Source organism: Theobroma cacao, chromosome 5, assembly GCF_000208745.1.
Source record: "Theobroma cacao cultivar B97-61/B2 chromosome 5, Criollo_cocoa_genome_V2, whole genome shotgun sequence".
Lineage (NCBI taxonomy): Eukaryota > Viridiplantae > Streptophyta > Magnoliopsida > Malvales > Malvaceae > Theobroma > Theobroma cacao.
In genome coordinates this window covers 21293919-21315454 of record NC_030854.1, presented here as the reverse complement: position 1 = coordinate 21315454, position 21536 = coordinate 21293919, and the positions used below count along the sequence as shown (strand labels likewise).

Sequence of the window (21536 nt, the reverse complement as noted above, 5' to 3'; positions counted from 1 at the left end):
CTGGTGCAGGGTCCAATCTAAGTGGTTGGAGTCAGCAATCATTTTTATTATTTGGTAAACCTCCAACCAAGATAGGAACAAGTGAAATTGAATTGAATTATGATCAGGTATGTGTTAGATTAATGTTTTGTTTCTATCACAGGTATCATTCTGGATAAGTTGTCCTGATGAGCCTTTTGATATTAATGTGTTATCAAGCAAGGATGATCAGCTAGAGAAGTGAAAACGTTTTCTATTTGCATAAAACTGAAAGAATGCTAACTTGAGAAGAGAATGTTCGTTTTCATTTTCTATTTTTAGGATAATTTAATTTGTTTTTCTTCAAAAGAATTTATGAAAAAAAAAAAAACCAAAAACAGGAAAAGACAACAAAGGAACTAGCTAAAAATCTTTTCATTGATTCCCTGCTCCTTTCCATCGTTGCTTGAGCCTCTTCCTCTGACTCCGGTGAGCTCTCCAGCCGAGGGAAAAGACTGAAAAGAGCACGATCAATGTGCTTATAATACCATATCCTCCATCTCTTCCAAAAGATAAGGGGTGCAATGACAATTCCTAACCCAAAGAAAAAACCTATATCAGCACTTATAAAATTCCAATGAATATCGCTCCCTGCCTCAGCTCTGGTCGATCTGCTTCCCAGTTTCAGAATCTCAAGGGAAGGGCTGTCTGGGGATTGACATTTTGCCTCTAAAGGAGGTCCACATAATCCCCCATTGTTATCAAATGAATCATCTGAAAGCCACCGGAACTGATTACCTTTTGGGATCCTTCCCCCCAGTTGGTTGTGTCAGAGGTCAAGGAATGCAAGGAAATTTAGTTTTGCCAGCTGTTGAGGAATACTGCCACACAGGTTATTACTTGAGAGGTCCACGGATTCCAGCTGTTGCAACTTTCTTAAAGATGGTGGGATTGCGCCTGTGAAAGCATTGTGTGACAAGTTCAGAGCATAGAGTGCTTTGAATTCACCGATCACATTTGGTATTAGCCCTTCAAATTTGTTGCATAAAAAGTCAATGGAGGAGAAAACAGTTAGGATCTTTACCAGCTCCATTGTTAGACCTTTCATGGTAACTGTTATGCCGTGCAGATAATAAATTCCACTGAGTTAATTTCAGAACCTCAAATTGGAGGTGTTTAACACTTAATTGGGCTTCATCGTCATCAACCATCATTGCCTCCCATGTTGTTAACCATTTCTCTGGTAGTCTTCCTTTAAAACTATGGTGAGCAATGTCGACAATTTGATGTTTTGGCCGGGGGGCCATAATTGCTGGACAACCAATTTTCCCATGAAATTCATTTGCTCTCAAAACCAGAATCCGCAAGGTGGATATGTTCTTCAAATGGCAAGGGAAGGAATCACTGATCCGATTGTTACCAAGGTCTAACACCTCCAGCATTTTGCACCTAGCGAGGGATCTTGGAATCTTCCCTTCAAGCTCATAGCCATTGACATTTAGTGTTTGTATGGAACAATGACTTAAAAATGCATCAGGAATATTGCCACTGAGACTGTTGCCCCTAAGATTCGGTACCCCTAGAGATACTATCCTTTCAATTAAACATTTTGGTACTGCACCAGTCAGACTGCTGTTGGACAAGTCAAGAACTTGCAGATAACCAGCATCACATATTGAATTAGGAATGAAACCCTTAAGGCCATTGCTTGAGAGAGAAAAGAAAATAGTACACGAGAGGCAGCTACTAATGTTAGGCGGTAAAGAAGAAGTAAAGTTATTTCTGGAATAATCCAGATAGCTCGCAGATGGAGGAAGAGTTGGGATATTACCACTAAGTTTGTTAGAATGCAGGTCAAGGACTGAGAGACCAGGTATTTGATAAGGTTTTTGCAGACTAACTAGCTGATCAAATGAAAGGTTCAAATGCTGGAGAAGGCCATTACCGACATTCCAAATCCAGTTGGGTACTTCACCTGAAATTTGGTTGTCTGAAAGATCCAGATAGGTAAGTCTTGCTTGGTTCTTTAGATCAGGAAAGACTTTCAGTCCGCAAGAAGCCAGTTCCAGTCTAGTAATCTTGGGGAAGGATGCCAAGGTAGAATAGCTGCCAGTTGCATTGACAGACAGATTGTTATGCCAAGGTCAAGACATGTGAGGTTGAGAAGCTTCTGAATGTCTCCTAGCCGTATAGTACCGTTGAACTTGTTGGAAGAAAGCGAAAGGATGAAAATTCTACTGAGCTCAAAAACAAACTTGGGTATAGGACCTTGCAGTTGGTTGCTACTGAGATCAAGAGTATCCAATAAAGATTGTGGTGCATTTGGAACGTCAATAACTTTTCCGTTAAATTGATTGTTGGAAAGCTTAACCTTCTTCAGTAACTGGAGTGCCAAAAGAGAGGAGGGAATATTCCCATAAAGTGAATTATGACTTAAATCAATATGAGTAAGATTTTGAAGGCCTTTCCAGTCATATGATTGGACCTCACCAGTCAGTTTATTATGAGAGAGGTCTATATAGGCAAGATTTTTGGACATATCAAATGATGGATTTTGACCAGTCCAAATAAACAAGCTGTTGGAGATATGGGATTGAATTCAGAATTGCTCCACTGAAATTGCAATAGGAAAGGTCTAATCTTGTCAAGTTCAGAAGGTTGCTTGTGGAATGTTAATGACTCAGAAAACTTTGTTTTGCTAATCACTAGGATACGAAGAGAACCATTATGAGAGAATTCTGGCAAGGAACCTTGAACTTTTTCATTTTATTTCAAGAGACTGTAGCTTGTTTACCTGGAGTATCTCTTTTGGAAATAGTCCATGCAAGCCACACGAACTGAGCCGCAAGGAAGTCAAATTTGAAAGTTTAGCAAGGAATTTTGGCATCGTAGAAGACAAATTGTTCTTATCCAAATGTATAACAGAGAGATCCTTCAAGTTTTAAAGGTGAGGTTCAATTGGTCCAGAAGAAAACAGCTGGACATGCTTAACACTTGCAATTCACTTAATGAAGCAGATATGGCCTGGCACAACTCTTTTCCCTACGCTGATACGTTCACGCCATCAAGGTAAAGCTCTTGTAGCTTACTCAGATTTTGAGCAAGCATTCGTAGATTTGGGTTTTCAAGCTTCAATGGAACGTCTCCAGGGAAGTTTAGCGTAGATAAATCAAGAGTAACCAACCTTGTCATTCCTGACATTGCTACAGGTATTTGACAACTGAAGCCAGCATTTGACAAATATGTTCTTGTTAATACAGAAAAGAGGCAGCAGGCATGCAAAGGAGAAAGTAAAAGCAATAGACAAAACAGAGAGCAGAACTTGGTTAATATCGATCCCCTGCATTAACTGAGGAGAAATGCATAAATATATACAAGAGCTATTTAACTAACACTTGTACAAAAAAAATCCAAGTGTTTGACACAGCATTAGAGCAAACATGCAGTGCTTACACGTCCTAGGACAAATGTGCAGCAGCATGCATTGTGAATTACCAAACCAGCACAACAAAACAAAGTGGACACTTGTCCTGTACATAATTAGACAAAATGACATTCAAGCTAGTTTGTATCTCAACACTCCTCCTAAATACTAGCTTGCTGAATATTTGATTTGCTTCTCAGTTCTTCAAACGTGGACAAGTGAAGAGGTTTGGTTAAAATGTTTGCAAGCTGATCACTGGAGCTACAATGCCGAATGGATATCTCTTGATTCTTCTCAGCTTCTCTCAAGGCATGGTATTTGACCTTGATATGTTTTGTTCTGCTATGAAAAACAGGATTTTTCACCATGGCAATAGCAGATTTGTTGTCCACATACAGCTTGACTAGAGGCACATGAAGAAAGCCAAGATCAGTTAAGATCTTTTTCACCCAAATGGCTTGATTTGCAGCTGTAGCTGCTGCTATATACTCTGCTTCTGTAGATGATTGAGCACTGGTTTCTTGCTTCTTTGAATTCCAACAAAAAACACCATTTCCTAATGTAAACACATATCCAGAAGTGCTTTTACAATCATCCACACAGCCTGCCCAGTCACTATCCGAGAATCCAACCAACTCAACTAAACTTTCATCTGTATAAGTGAATTGAAGACCAAAATTTGCAGTGCCTTATAAATATCTAAGCACTCTTTTTGCTGCTGAGAAATGCTGAGTTGTTGGAACCTGCATGAACCTAGACAGATAACTTGCAGCAAACATCAGGTCAGGTCTTGATGCACAAATATAAAGCAATGATCCTATCAAGCTTCTAAAGGCTGAAGGATTTTCGAGTGCAGACCCTTTGTCAACTGACAGATTCTCATGAGGAATAAGTGGAGTGGCTACTGTCTTGCAATCTGTCATTTTAAACTTGTCCAGAATCTCACCAATGTAATTTAATTGGCATATGAAAATTCCAGTATTACTTTGAAGGATTTGTAACCCCAGAAAATAACTCATCTGTCCAAGATCTGTCATTCTAAATCTGCTTTGCATTCCAAGCTTGAGTTTTGCAATTCTTTGATCATCTCCTCCTGTAACTAACATGTCATCAACATACAATGAAATAATCAAAGGATTTTGATAATCAGTTTTCTGTATATATAAAGCAGCTTCATTACTGATCTTTTGAAAACCTTGACCCTTCAAATAGTCATCAAATTTGCAGTACTAGGCACGTGGTGCCTGCTTCAAGCCATAGAGTGCCTTATGAAGTTTATACACTTTGTCTCGGTTAGGCTCACTTTCAAAACCATAAGGCTGCTCAATGAAAATTTCTTCCTGCAAATCACCATTTAAGAAAGCAGATTTGATATCCAAATGGAATATTTTCCATTTAAACTTAGCTGCCAATGCTAGCAGCAGTCGAATGGTATCCATTCTTGCAACTGGTGCAAATGTTTCAAGATAGTCTACTCCAGGCAATTGAGCAAAGCCTTTAACAACAAGCCTTGCTTTATGCTTGCTCAAAGAGCCATCTAAGTTCAGCTTCATTCTAAACACCCATTTCACTCCAACAACATGATGATGCTTAGGTCGTCTACCAAGCTCCATGTCTTGTTGAGATTTATCATCTTCATTTCTTCTTCCATTGCTTCTTTCCATCCTGGTAATACAATAGCTTCTTCAGGTGTAGCAGGTTCAAATACAGCTACATTGCAGCTTCCATAAATTTCTTGTAATGATCGAGTATCTCTCACAGGAGGTTCATCTACAATCTGTTCTGCATCAAGTATCTCTTCACTGTTTGCAAGTTGAAGATTAACATCTTCATCTAGAAATTTAGTATGCTGCATTTGATTCTTTTCCCAGTTCCAATATGCACCTTCATCAAATGTTACATGTATGCTAACAGAGACTATGCCAGATTCAATTTGATAAATCCTGTAAGCTTTTGACTACTGACTGTAACCTATAAAAACTCCCAACTTTGCCTTGGGTTGCAGCTTGTCTCTAAGTTCGTCAGGAACATGGAGATAGCAAATGGATCCAAAGATCCTCAAGTGATCCACAAATGGTCTGATGCTGTACCAAACTTCATAAGGAGTTTCATTATTCACAGCTTGAGTGATCAGGATATTTTGCAGATAAACTGCAGTGTTAGTTGCCTCAGCCCAAAAGCTTTTAGGAAGCTTCTTCTCAAACAGGAGACACCTGGACATCTCAATAATTGTTCTGTTCTTCCTCTCACTAACACCATTCTGCTCAGGACAATATGGAGCTGTTAGTTGGTGATGAATGCCCTCCTTCTCCAGATAGCTTGTGAATTCTGAAGAAGTGTACTCACCTCCATTGTTTGTCCTTAGTATCTTAATTCTGCAGCCAGATTCATTCTCAACTTTTGCTTTGAATTTCTGAAATACTGAGAACACTTCTGACTTATGCTGTATGAAGTAAATCCAAGTCATTCTAGACATATCATCAATAAAGATAACAAAATATTTGCTTCCATTTAAAGAAGGCTCACTCATAAGTCCAGCAACATCTGAATGAACTAACTCTAATCTATGTTCGACTCTATTCAAACTTGCTTTAGGAAAAGACCTTCTAGTCAGCTTACCATATTGACAGGAGCTGCATATAGGACCATCTTCATGCAGTTTAGGAAGATTCAACAACAAACCAGAGGCACTTACTTGCAACAAGGACTAATAATTGTAATGGCCTAGCCTCTTGTGCCACAGATAAATTTGTTTTGATGAAGATTCTGTTGCAGATAAGCACAAATTTCCCCATTTAACAGGGAAGCAATTTCTAACCATAGGAACAGACATCATATAGACAGCAGAGGGTTCATAAACTGTGCATGCATTGTTTTTGAATACCAACATGTAATCTTCATCAACTAACCGACCAACACTTAATAAATTTTGAGTTATTTTAGGAACCAGAAGCACATTCAAAACATACCTGGTGCCTGAAGTAGTTTGAATTGCAACTGTTCCTTTCCCCACAGCATTCAGTATAAAGCCATTTCCAATTTTAACTGAAAAGCAATGATCAGTATCCAGCTTTGAGAATAGCTCAGCCTTTGAAGTCATATGATTAGAGCATGCACTATCGAGAAGCCAGTGATTATAGTTTGATGAGTTAGAGTCTTCAATAGTCATGAACAACACTTCTTCTGCAACTTCAGCTTTCTCGACTTGCTTTGCAATCTGTTGCTTTTTGTCTGCAACCTCAGCTTTATTCTTGCAAACTTTCTCTACATGTGCCAACTGCTTACATGCATTGCATTTAACTCTAGGTCTGAACCAACAATAAGCTTCATAATGGCTTCTCTTTTTACAATGAGGGCAGATTGGAAACTTGCCTTTTTTGTTTCGAAATCTTCCAGCAGTTGTACCAGTTTTGTCTTTTTCTTTATTCTCATTTGAATTCTTTTTAAATGAAGAATCAGCAGGAGCTTTACCTTTTGCACGAGCTGCCAGTGCTTGATCTACCCTTTCATCTCTTCTTGCTGCCTTCCTCTGTTCATCAGCTTCCAAAGCACTAACCAAGTCTGATATTGAGAGCTCTGTAATATCCTTAACTTGCTCCAGAGAGGTGATTGTGGGATCGAACCTTTCTGGTAGGCTCAACATAATCTTTTCTACCACTTTCAAATCAATGAGGGAGTCTCCCATGAGTCTGATCTGATTTACAAGTTTCATCAGATCTTCAACAAACTCGCCTATTGTCTGATTCTCTTTCATTCTCAGAAGCTCATATTTCTTTCTGAGGTTTTGCAAACGCACTTGTTTGCTCCTTGCAGACCCCAAAAACTCCTTCTCAAGTTTACTCCAAGCCTCGTTTGCAGTCTCACATCCCATAATCCTGTTGAAAATCGATTCAGACACTGTTGAATGTATGAATGACAAGGCTCTATATCTCTTTGCAATATCTTCTACATATTGCTTCACTTGAGCCTGCGTAGCATTCTCCTTTAGCACTAGCAATTCAGTTTCAAACTCAACAACATTCCAGAGGTTAACACCTCTTAGAAATGCCTTCATTTTTATGGCCCAAACTGTATAATTGGAACCATAAAAAAAAGGAGGTGACTATTGTGTAATGGTTGAAGTTGAAGTTGACATGTTTGATAAAGAAGTTTGGTTATTGTAGATGAGACTTTCAAGGTAATTTGTAAGTGTTTAAAGGACTCAAAGGATCAATTCACAACTCTGATACCATGTTCTTGTTAATACAGAAAAGAGGCAGCAGGCATGTAAAGGAGAAAGTAAAAGCAATAGACAAAACAGAGAGCAGAACTTGGTTGATATCGATCCCTTGCATTAACTGAGGAGAAATGCATAAATATATACAAGATCTATTTAACTAACACTTGTACAAAAAAAATCCAAGTGTTTGACATAGCATTAGAGCAAACATGCAGTGCTTACACGTCCTAGGACAAATGTGCAGCAGCATGCACTGTGAATTACCAAACCAGCACAACAAAACAAAGTGGACACATGTCCTGTACATAATTAGACAAAATGACATTCAAGCTAGTTTTTATCTCAACAAAATTGAGGTAACTCAAATCCGCGAGCTCATCAAGCCTAGAAGCAATTGTGGAGTTGAATCTGTTATATGCCGAATTTAGACTCTGGAGATACAGAAGGCCGAAGAGGCTGCTTGAATTGTCAATCACACCGCTGATTGATTGGTTGCTCAAGTCTAGTTCGATAACACGACCCCCTGCATCGCAGCTTACATCATCCCAAGAACAACAATCCTTGCTTTGATTCCACTTCACCAGCTTCACAGATAAAGTAGAATCGAGGCCATTTTTCAATCTGAGCAGCAACTCTTGCTGATCGCTTTGACATTGGCCAGAAACCGAAACTGCGTTAATGATACAGAAAATTGCTATAAATGAATCGAAGAAGAGCCATGAAACAAGTGAAATCCTCATTTTGTGAGCCCAGCTGGACAGTTATAGATTGCTGCGCTACAGGAGTATGCTATCGTGTATACGGTAACGGGAGACCAAAAGATGTCGAAGGGGAAGCAACAGAGTAAGACGAACTTGCTCAGTCTCATATGAAGGAAGGAAAATTCTGGGTTGTTGTGGTGGAGAGCATAATGGATTGGATGTGTTACGACTTGCATATATGGTTGCACCAGAAAATTTCAGACTTCTATCCTTGACTTTGTTCTTTTTATTATTTAGATAAAAAAGTGAATTTTAATTTTATTATTTATGAATAGAAATTATGACTCGGTTAAGTATTATTGACTTTTTTTTTAATTTAAGCTCAATATTAAAATTTCACTTTTGAAAAATATTTTCAAAACTTAATTTAGTTTTAAATTTAACTGTTGATCTTAAATTGTTTTGTCAGCTTGGAAATTTTGATATAGTCAATGAAATCCAAGTATATCTACAAGTTTAATTCACCATTTATCTTACAATTGCATATAATAGACTTAAAAGTTTTTGAGTTTATGATAATAAACAGCTTCTTGGTCTAATTAATTTCAATAATATATAACTCAATATCTTTTCATATTTTTGTTAGAAGATATTTAAGATTTTAGGTTGATAACTTTTATAATCTCTTTAGTATTTATAATTTGAAAATTTTTGTCTATTTTTCCAAATTAATTCTTATCAATCCCAAAAACACACTCGGTTGCAGGCAGGGGACTTGGCCTTCCCTCTGCTTTCCAATTTTTGGACGTCATGCTTGATTTGTCTAGCATAACGTGGAGAATTTTCATTTTAGTCCCTTCCAAAAATTTATAACGTGACCTCTCTTTACAAATGCTTGGTAATTGATATAACTTCAGGGCAACGGATGGGAGAAGAGGGAGATGTACCAACAACACTAACCTAAATTGCATAAATTTATTCGACTAACAACTCAGCTTTAACCACAACAATGGAAAAATCTGTATGATTCAGTCATTAGCATCCCGAGTTGCTCTTTTCTCAAATTACCAACACGTCAATGGACATTGTCTTCTGACAGTAGCATTAACGGAAACCTAGTAAGCTTGTTTGGAATTGGAAGTACGAGTGTTCTGGTAAAACAAAGCAAGAAACACCAACCGCTACAAGTCCTCTGTTGCTTTCAGCAAACTATCGGATATTTGTACTTCCACTTGTCCTAATCCAAGGCAAAACAATAAATTGTGAAAATTGATTCCCACCAATCCCTGGAAATTGACTTCGAAAAGAGGAAACAGAGAGATGGGGAGCCGACTCATAGATGAACAAGGAAAGAGAGCGGAGAATATGGCGAAGAAGCAGCAGGTTATGGTTTTTGCAGAATGGGGTGTCAGGACCAGCTTCCAATCGCTTGTTGCCCTTCTCATTGCCATTGTAGTCATTGCCGCCATCTATCTGAGACAAAAGAAATGAACAACTCTTCGAGTACGGGGACTATATATGAAAGTTCTGGTGGCAGCTTGACCTCAAGATGCAATTGGTTTTCAGGACTATACGAAGAGAGAGAATGCACGTTTATGTCTAATCAGTTAGCTAGCTTGTGAAAAGTTCGGGAGAAAGGTCCCGAACTCTGAGTTCTGGAGATGGCAACCTCACCAGTGTGACCTCCCTAAGTTTCTTTTATTCTCTTTTGTTAATTTTCCATTCCAGATGCCTATGTTTATATCCATAAGAACCATACAAAAACAAGGATGATGATGGTTTTAAGATTGCATATGACAATGTTTCTGAGTTTTATGCAATGTTTCCTTGTTTTATGTTAATAAGGTCACATGTACAGGAAAAGTTCAATTCTTTGCAAGACAACAACTGAACTAGCTAAAAATAACATGATATGTCACTTCCTATGTCATGAAACAGGACGAACCCTAATATATATCTCTGATGTGGAAGCCATATCTCACGTTTCTCTTTGTAAAGACAGATACAGAAGTATGTCATTAGCTTACTTACACATTAAATTAAGGAAAATTATTTTTATAGTTATCCTTTTTAATTATCTTTTATTTTACTCTTATTTATTTTAGGCATAATATATAAAAAAATCGTTAAATTATTTAAGAAAATTCAAATAAGTTGTTATATTTTTATTACGTCAAATCAAGCTTTTTTATTTTTATTTTGAACCAAATAAGCCCTTATACTTTTATTCTGAATCAAATAAACTCTTATTACTAATTATTAATTTAATCAAAATATCATTTGTTATTGTATGTCGCATGACGTTGATGTGGTATGCTAAAATATCATAATTGATTATGATGTGACATACTAACGTATCATAATTAATAATGATACGATATACTAATTTGACATGATAACATGATCATGTGACATTTTTCACTCTCTACATCAATGTCATGTGTATATAAAAAGAAAGTGACATTTTTACTAATAGCAATTAGTCAATCATTAGTCATAAGGGCTTATTTGATGCAAAATAAAAGTATAGGGATTTAATTAACTGCAATAAAAAAATAAGAGTTTTTTTTTATTTATTTTTTCACTAGATTTTGACTTAATATAAAAGAATAAGAGTTTATATGCATATTCTTGAATAATATAAGAGCTTATTTGAGTATTATGTCTTTATTTTATTTAGGAATTAAAATAATCTCACATGGGTCTTTGCTTTAGGAATAGTTATATAAAGCCCTGTTAGGTTAATTGTTAGACACATTCAAATTGAGAATTAATAAAGATTTAAATAAGAAATGCTTATTTTTTCTAACCTTTTTTAAAAAGAGCAAGAGGTTCTAGTATTTCTTTAGACTCTTTAACCTCTAGACTATAAAAGAGTCTAGAGGTTCTAGTAATTCTTTATACAGAGATTCTAGTAGAAAAGTCTAGGGGTTCTAGTATTTCTTTATATATAGTCTAGAGGTTCAAGTATTTCTTTATTCATAATTTATATATATGTATATAGAAAGTAACAATGCAATTTGTATGAGTAGTGCAATGAAAAGGATAACAAAGTAGATTCAGTTATCAGACTAGGGTAAGGAACAAAAATAAAGTAAAAATCACCATATATATACAGGAAACGAGCATAACACTTACAGTAGCTGGTTCAAGAATACAACCAAAAACATTGAAAAGATACTTGCAAATAGAATGGTGATAAAATCCTTTTGGTAAATAATATTGAAGTAAGAAAAGGCGATGGTAGAATAGAAGAAATACCCACCCAACAATCCAAGTGATCAAGAAACTGAGGGAGAGGCCCTCAACGGATTTCTCTTTATAATTGGTGATAATCTGAGGGATTTTAGCGACGCTCCAACTTATGATATTGATCAAACCCAAAGTAAATGACCGTTCATCTCGTGCGCTGCAAATACAGTAGTTTAGGTAAACTCTCGGCCATTCCCAGCATTCCTTACATCTTGGGCACGTAATTACAATTATCTTGAGAAAATGCAAGAATCGTATTCTGCAAGTTTTCTTTATTAACAAAAAATGGAAAAAAGAAGTACTATTGATACTCAAGGCTATTAACAAACAGAACAACCAAAGGTAAAATAGTAATGTATCTGTACAGTAATTGAGTAACAGTACATTGTAAAGTAAAAACTAATATTTAGAATTTTAGTAAACTTCAAGCTCAACAATAAAGAAAGGAAATTTAATCCTATCGTAATTTGTAGATAAATACTTGTAACATAAATGTTATTGTTATATAAACATATATGCTATATTTATAACTTATAAATACTTTATATAAAAAAATTAGTTAATTTGATTAATCAGAAACAAATTTTTTAAATCAAAATCCATTATATTTTAAATCAATTATACTTTATACTTTATACTTTATATAAAGATCACTTCTCGTTGATTTTTATGAGAATGTTTAATCACGTTCGTTTTAAATTTAATCAATTATATTTCACTACTTCTTTTTTTAGAGAAAAAAAATTAGAGAAAAAGTGAAATTCGAACCTTGTTTTTTGAGTAAAGAGATCATGCATCAACTATTAAACCAAGCACTATATGGTTACAAAGAGATTAAATTGAAGAAAATGGCTTTGAAATATTTCAAATTAAACAATTAAGCATTTTTTGGATTATTGAATTCAATTAAATCCTTAATCAATAATATATCTTCAATTTTTCACCAGTTAGGAATTTGGAACAAAATTGTCACTTGGTATAAATGATCAAAATGATTTCAGCACACATTAACTTTGATAGAGTTGTTGTGTACCTTACAAGCCGATGGACATGTTTTATAGGAAACATTAATATTGATTTTATACATTGTAATAACAAAAATATTTTTTTTATTTATGAGTGTTAGATTTATAAGCTCAGAAAAATAGAAAGTCAAGAGGGGTGAATTGAATATTTAAAAATTTCCTAAGTTTAAAACCCTAGACGCTTTGCTTTTTGAAAAATTCATTTCTTTGAGACTTTCACAATTAAAGAAACACTTTTAAAGAAATTGGTTTTTGAAAACAACAACTATAGTTAGAACGAAGAAAAGCTAGACACGATTATTTTATAGAAGTTCGGCCTCTTTGCCTACGTCATCTATCTTAGTTCATTAAGAAATTTGTAATCCACTATATAAAATGCCTGTTAAGGATCAAGCACAGCTTTTACATTAGTCATTTCAAGTCTAAGACTCAGCTTCTCTATCTTTTCTATGGTTTAAGCATTAACTAAACAACAATACTTTTTGAAGGCTAAGGTAGAACCTTTTAATCCAATACAAGGGTGAAGATATGAAAGCTCTAATGCCTTTATAAGGTTGATAGTTTGTGTAAGTACAAGCGGTTTACAAAGTATGTCACTAAAGAATGAAGAAATTCAAAGTTCAATGATTGATACAATAAGAAGATATAAAAGTGAGAGAGAATTTGATGATTTTGAAGATGATTCTTGTTCTCTGCTTAAAGGAATGTTTTTCAGTGCCTTCTCATCTATCAAATCAAGTTGAAAACTTGTATTTATAGTCTGAAAGTTGGGAGCCATTTAAGTCAATTTGTACAAAAAATAATCGTTATTTGTGCCTTTTTCACGCCTTTCAGTTTTGAGGTATTGATACTTTGTCTCATGGCTTCTTAAGTATCGAGACTTTTCGCAGAATACTTTCTGTTTGAAATACATCAATACTTTTCTTTTGGGTTTCGATACTTTTGAAGTTGACTTTTGATATTTGACCCGTCGAGTAGCAAATGATTATGGTTTTAGATATGACAAAGTGATCAAAATTGCTTTAGTAATCCTTGAACTTATTAAGTAATCCTTGAACTTATTAAGTAATCCTTGAACTTAATTGAGAACTTAATTGAATGATTCTTGAAGTTATTAAAATTTCATATGCTTGTTCTTGATTAAATATATGTATGAGTTTTACTTGCATAAGTTTCATGACCTTTCGAATATTCATTTTTGAGATGTTGAAGTGTTTTGAATTCCAAAAATAGGTTCACAAAGTGAAGAATTTACCTTAAACTATTAAAAAAGGTCAAGCCCTATAATACCGAGCTTAATTCAAAATTTGAAAAACATGCAACAGAGCAACTGGAAGTTTATGTGACATAACTTCTAGAAGAGAATAGACATTTGACTTTTAAAGCTCGATTCTAAATGCTTAAAAAGAGAAAAAAAAAAGAAAAGAAGAAAAGAAGCTATTGGTTCAAGATCGACATCCATGCCTTGAAGCTTGATCCTAAGTCAAAAACCAAGAAAATGCAAGAAAGCATAGAGGATCAACATTGGCCAAGCCAAGGTCGATCCTAAAAGGAAGGAAAGATGACAAAGAGTCACTAGAAGCTTAGAGAATCGACATATTCATTTCCAAGCTCAGTCCTTGAAGATGAAAGAGTAAAACTAATCAAGTCTCGGGTCTTGGATTAGCGTAGCTCTTTAAAAGCTTGATCCTACAAGTACAATGCGAAGAAGAAATACAAACTAGGATCAACATCCTCATTATCTAAGTTCGGTCCTTAAAAACCCTTAGACATAGAGTTCAAATGGAAACGTCTTGTTTCTTTATTGAATTAGCCTTAATGGCTCCAAGACTCTTTCAACTATAAAAAACCTTTTGAAATCATTTTGTAAAGGGGAAAAAGGTGAGAAAGGCCAAATACTCAAAGATCAAATTGTGTAAAGAAAAAAGAAAAAGAGAAAACTAAGCAAGAGCAAGCACCCATTTTTAAGCTTAAAGTTCTTTATGCTTTCATTTAAATCTTTAAAATATCTTTATACTCATCACACTCTTCCAACCTATATTTACTTAGAAAAACCCATCTTCTAGATGAATTCTTGCTACTCAAAATTGTAAGATAGAAGAGGTTGTGCCTTAGCCTTTAAAAAGGTATCATTGTAAGGTTGTACTTGATCCATAAAAGGCATAAAGGTTCTAACTTAGCCTTGAAAAGTTAAGTGATTGTGCTTAATCCTTTGAAAAGGTATTGTGTAGGTTGTGCTTGATCTTATGAAAAGGTATTGTAAAGGTTGTGCTTAATCATTTGAAAAGGCATTGTAAAGGTTATGCTTAAGCCTTGAAAAAGTACTTTCCATAGTGGATTTGAAACTCCTTAGCTTGCTAATGGAGAGGATGTAGGCACTTATAGAGAGGGCCAAACCTTTATAAATTTTTTAGAAAAATTGTTTATAACTCATTCACCTCTCGACTTGCACATCAAAATATTTTTGGCATACTTGAAAGGCTTACCCTTCACCACTTTCACTTGGAGACTTTACTTTGAAGAGTTAAAAACTTGTTTTTAACTTGCACATTCTTTAAGTTGCTTGTTAAATTTCCTTTGGCATGTCTTAAAGTGAAAAACACATTTAAAACCTTATTTTTAAGCTTGGATTCCTCAAAAGTTTTCGATTGTATTAAAGAATTTATATCACCCTTTTCTCGGATCTATTTCCCATATTTATAGAGCTAACAATATCTAACAATTGGTATTAAAGCTTGGACTAAATATTATAGGTCTAATAGCCTTTGTGTGATCCTTGTTAGCTCTAAGACATGGCCACACTCCCTTGCAGCAATCTTAAGTGAAGGGTAATTAATTGTGAATCTTCTTTTTCTTAATGGTGAAAACTACTCCTATTGGAAGAACACAATGAAGTTATTCATTCAAGCAAATGATTATGAAGTATAGAAATTGATGGAAAATGGTCCACACAAGGTAAACAAAGAAATGGATAATTGGGATACAAGTGATTTAGACTTATTGCAACTCAATGTAAATGCCATGCATACTCTCTTTAGAGCACTCAAAAATAGAGAGTACAATAGTCGCCCAAAGTAATAGTGCCAAAGAAATTTGGGAAACTTTAAAAGGATTGTATGGAAAAACGATGGAGGAAAAATTAGAAGAAAAAGATTATGAAAGCTAAGTTTGAATACATGATGAGGTAACCAATGAGGAATCAAATGAAGTCCAACTCTCAATCCAAGAATTTAAGGTAGATTCTTCATCTCATGAACCTTTCTCTTTTTCAATGGAAGAAGCGTTTGAGGAATTAGCTTGCGATTTCAAAAACATGAATTTAAAACATAAAGAAAAGATTTCAAAACTTAATATTCAAAAAGAGTTCTTGATGAAAGCAAAACTTAATTTGGAAAAGGAAAATAAAAAGTTGAGAATGGACTTTGAAATATCTCAAAGGAAATTTGACATCCTAGGAAAAGAAAATGAAAAATTAAAATATATTGTTGAAACTTACAAAAAGAAAGTTGAATGATTGAAAAAGGAAAGTTTAAACTTGTGCTTTATTTTCATTCATTTTTATAGGTTTAAATAAGTATGAGCTCCAAAGGAACTTTGTATGATAAGACTAACCTTCAAAGATCTACAGAAATTTAGATACCATAAATCGAATGATAAAGTCTCTTGTAGGCGTGCTGGAGTAAGAAGGCACAAATTGAAGATTGGATGCTTTCTAGATACATAATGAAAAATGGGTGACTTTTATAACAAAAGTCTTTTTGATCTTTTAAATTTGATAATTTTGCTTGATTCTTGAGATTGATTGGTTTAAGTTGGTTTCTTAAGTTGTTTGCCTTTTTTGATTAAACACTTGTTTGTCTATTCTTGCTTGAATATTAAGTGCATAATTCTTTAAATTTTATTGATAAATCTTGATTATGCAAAATTGATCTAATGTGATACATGTCATAAATTGCATAATCTTGAAAGAAGTATAAGTCTAAAGATTGAGTATGCACTTATATTTGATCTTGAATATATCATAATGCTCATTTTTCTATATTGATTTTGCATGATTGTGAAAAATTGTTTTGATAAAATTTCCTCATATCTTGTGAAATTGATTTCATATTATTTCTTTGAGGAAAAATTATTTTGAGCATTTTTTTAAGCATAAAATGTTTGATTTTGATGGCATGTGAAGTAGCTAATGTGATTAATAGATTGATTTGCATAATTGCCTATTCTAGTAGCATAGCCAAAGAAAATTGAGTTTGAAGAGTTAACTTTTTGATTTCTTTGTATCTAAGGTAATTTAACCATTTGAACAACCTTGCATTGTCATTGAAGACTTTTTTGAGTGTTTCAAGTTGGTTAAATCTGAGCATGATAAGCTTTGACTACTTGAATTGGTACTTTTAAAGCAAAATGAGCTTACATGAGAAAAATGCTTGCCATTCTTGAGCTTATAATGATTTATGAATTAAACAAGTTTGTTTCATAATGAAAATACTTACTGACTTGTTCTTATTGGATGTGCATGTTTGCTTGCAAGCTTGAATGGTCATAAGGGCATTTTTAAAATATAATTGTTGGATATTTGAAAATGACCCTTGACATGTATAAATATGATTCGTTATGCTTATCACACATTTTATAAATCATTTAGAGTATAATTGACAAAATTGAGTAACATTAAGCTCATGATTTACATAAAGCATGTCTAACTCAAATCTTGTATGTTTCAAAGACAAATTTTTGAAAAGAGAAATTAAATCTTTGTAAAAGGATTTTCTTGCAAAACTTTTTTGTTTCTTTTAATTGAAATTGATTTATTAACTTTGATGGATATAGCTTGGTTAAGCAAAATTGATTTGATAAATGTATATAAATTGCACAAATTCCATTTTGTTTGGTATTTCTCTCTTGATTTGTGAAATTGATTGAAAAGGTTTTCTTAAGCATGATCTTGAGTGTGAAAATTTGACATTGATGGCATTTTCAAGCAAAGGAACAAATCTATTTGCAATGCTTGACATCCTTGAGGTTACAAAGATTTCAATTATGTAAAACTTGAACAAGTGTACCTTGTGTTGAAAATGCTATTATAATTTGTTCCTATTGCAAATGAATGCATGATTAAAGCTTGAATGATCTCAAGGATATTTTTGTCCATATATTGAAAAAATATTGAAAATGTTAAATTTGATGCTTATTATGCTTAAACATTGCCTAATATGCTTGTTCAACATTTCATAAGTCATATTCATGCATAACGATGAAAATTAAGCTTGCTTGAACATATTAGGGGCACAAATTTTTAAATGAGCTTTTCAACTACTTAGTGTTTGAGCACAATGAGCATAGATTGAAAAATAAGAGCTAAATTTTTAGTTCACATGTTTTCATTGAAGAATCTTAGGCTATTCATGTCCAAAATGATATTATAAACATTATAGAATCGAAAATTCAACTTGTTATTAAATAAATTCATGTTTTGGAACCTTTGCACCTTGGCAAAATGCATTTTTCTACACTTTTTCTAGTTTTCATGGTACAAGGATAGACCTCCCTTCATGAAGGATCAATCTCCGGATGGTCTGGAGCCAAAACCAACAATTTTTATACCTGGAAATGCCTTATTACTTGACTCCTAGTCCATTGTACCAAATTCTTCCATGGATTACATTTTAATTTTGATTCTTGGCTCTTAAAAACATGCATTATAAACATTCTCATGATCATTTGGTGCAAATACATGTTCCTGAAGTTGCAACAATTGTTGAAAAAAGGAAAATTTTCACGAATGCTTGAATATATCTATGCCCAAGTATGGCACTCATATTGATCTTATAAATTCTCACGTATTTACAATGATAAAATAGAAATATGAGAAATTGTTCTTAAATGATTTACTTTCTTGAATTTATCATTTCTAATATGTTTATATGGACAAATCATTTCTTGAAAATTAAAATGTTCTAAATGTTAGTCTAGGATCAATTCTTAAAACATGCTTCTTGTTTGTACTTAAATGATTGTTTCAAGATTGAATTATTGCCTAAGCTAATGAATTTAATTAGGATGAACTCTTTGAACTTCATGAAAAGTATTCTTGGCTCATATATTATTTTGGTCAAATCACATGCTTATATGACATTTAATCTTACTTGACCTTAGTGATTGAAGTCTAAAACTTGACTTAAGTAATAAAATTACTTATGGTACTTAATTGCATAACTCAAGTCAAGTTTGATCATAACACATTGTATTGACATAGTTGAAATATCTCTTGAATATGCATTTAAACATTAACAATGTCTTCTTTGAGCTTAAATGCTTACATGATCTAAATATTTTTTGTGCATTCAAATTTAGCTTATAGGTTACCATAAATAACTTGATTTGTCAAATGAAATATGACCTATAGCTTAAGTTAGCATGAATTCCTAATTTGCTTTGATTGAATGCTGATATCTTGAATCTTAACAATTGGTATTCATTGATTCTTGGATGTTCATTTGGAATATATCCATGAGTTGAGTGCTTTACTTTCCAATATTCCATAACAATTGGTATCACTCATGAATTATAAAGTTTATTGAGAAATGACATGTACCACATTAAAGTTCAATGCTTGCATTTTTTTTAATGGGTATAGTCTATATATTTTTGAAAATTGAAATCATGCTTGTATTTCCTAAAACAAAATTGGAATCATCATTAATGAAGATAGCCATTTTTTTGTAATCATGCTTGTGCTTATTTGATCATAATATTCTCTTACATGATTGCAACAAAGTGCATAATGCTTTGGTAATGCTTCATTGATAATGATATGTTCTTGCTGTGAAAATTCTCCTTGAATTGATAGTTTCATACATAATTTGAAGAATATCTCTTGAAATACTTGCTTGATAGTGATTTGGAAGAATGTTTGCTGAATGAATAGTTGATAATAAATTAAAAGTGCTAAATGATGATATTCTTTTGATATGGAATTTCTCTTTGAGTTGCCATTTTCATATGAATTGAAAATTCATTGGAAATGATTGATATTGTGTCACGACCCGGTATTCTCCTCGAGCCAGTGACAACCGCCGCGGTATCCCGATCGACACTCATTACCCGGAACGTCAATCGGAACCCCGCAAGGCTTTAATATCAGTTTCTCATTTTCCCTATAAGTAACCGTTGCCAAATATCATGTTCTAAAAGATTTTAAGCTATTTCCAACTTAAATTAATATTAAAAAAAATTATTTCTATCTCACAGGGGCATTTTGGTTATTTTTTTCAAAAATTTCAAAACCAGCTAAAAATGTAGTATGCGAGTATAAACACATAATTCATATTCAAAAATAAGTTTAAACATCAAAAACCTTCATTTAAAATGAAATTATGACTATTTGAATATAATAAAAATATTCAATAAAATATTCTATTTTCTTATAAAACAATATTTATAGAGTTATCGGTAAATAATTTTTGTAGCGTAAAAGTTAAATAAATTCATACATATTGTAATACAGATAACCAAAGTATAAAATTTAATTTACAGTGACACGTGGGCCCACAACGATCAAAAGTATCAAAAGCGGTAAACCTACAGTTTTTTAGGATGCAAGTCTAATTGTAACCCTCAACGAAATGAGTTATTTACCAACTATCCTGAGCCTGAAATGGATGGAAATGAGAGTGGTGAGATTATATAATCCCAGTAAGTAAACAAATACCATCTAAAATATCTAAAGTTGAGTAAATGGAGACAGATAAAATAGTTTAACATACTGTAATTCATCACCTTTCAACTCATTTCAACCAAATAAAATCAATTCATATAAATCGAGTAATCAACATGGCTTATGAATTTCTTAAAACTTTGGCTCGTGCCAAAATCATTCTCATACTTAGTTATCAGGGATACCTTGGCCGAGGGCTATCCCAACTGAGTCCCCCAAGGTTGTTAAAAAGTTATGTACGCATAAATCATGTTTTAATTTTGAAAACATAGCCGTTCCTTGGCATTGGCTGAGTTCACCCTCACGTGGTGGTTTTGCGTGAAGTGAACTCTAAAGTGTTAATCTCAGGAGTTATCCATCCGCGCCTCTCATACTAAGGTATGAATATAATAGGGTTACCGTGCCCCTTTAATAGGCTGGTCCACAGAACCCGTCCACTGCAGCGACCAATTATAACCCACCAATTCAATAAACTTCAACAGCATGACATGGCAATTATATCACAATCCAGCATCTCAAGGCTAAATACACAGTTCATATATTTCAACACAAATACCAATTTAGGCATTCATGCAAATATTGTCATAAGTCATTCGATTTAAACTATGAATTTACAACGCATGAAAACAGTCTCCAATTACCCTATTTTCAAACCATCATTTCATTTCAAGATAATGTTATAAAATCATTTCATTAAATCACATTTTAATTATAAAACACAAAGATTTACCATTTAACTCATTTTCCATAAAATCACAAAATCGGATAAAAACCACTTTAGATAATTAAGATAATAGTAAGGTTACTCACTATTTCGGGAGTCAAATTTCGAGTACTCCGATTCTTGATTCTTGGGTACTATTTTTTTACTTTTGCCAGAATGCTCACCACTTAGACATAATGTACAATAAGCCATTTACTACATTTGTGCTAAATTGTTATAAAACCAATTCAGGCTCTATACTAATGCATGAAATGGGATGTAAATTGTTCAGATTATCGTCTAAACACGGTGTTCTACACAAATTCAATTGTGTACCTAAATAAAACTGTATTGGCCTAATTCGATCTATCACTCGATTAATTGGCCAATATGTCCAATTTGACTTCAATTAACTCCATTTTTCTTCCTATTCTCCAAACCATTAAACCCAAGTTAAATAACTAGAAATATGGCAAAAATCATCCTCACATTTTCTCTTGGAAAATTCGGCCATGGTGGGTGCATCAACACTAT

General features: G+C 33.6%; 1 protein-coding gene across 1 annotated transcript; it reads right to left on the bottom strand.

The window, feature by feature from the left end:
• On the bottom strand, positions 788–2497 carry LOC108661961 (leucine-rich repeat receptor protein kinase EMS1-like). The gene is made up of 3 exons (XM_018120955.1): positions 2214–2497; positions 1043–2064; positions 788–915 (listed from the first exon to the last, which is right to left on the bottom strand). Exons 1-3 carry the CDS (start codon positions 2495–2497, stop codon positions 788–790), a joined length of 1434 nt encoding a protein of 477 aa, XP_017976444.1.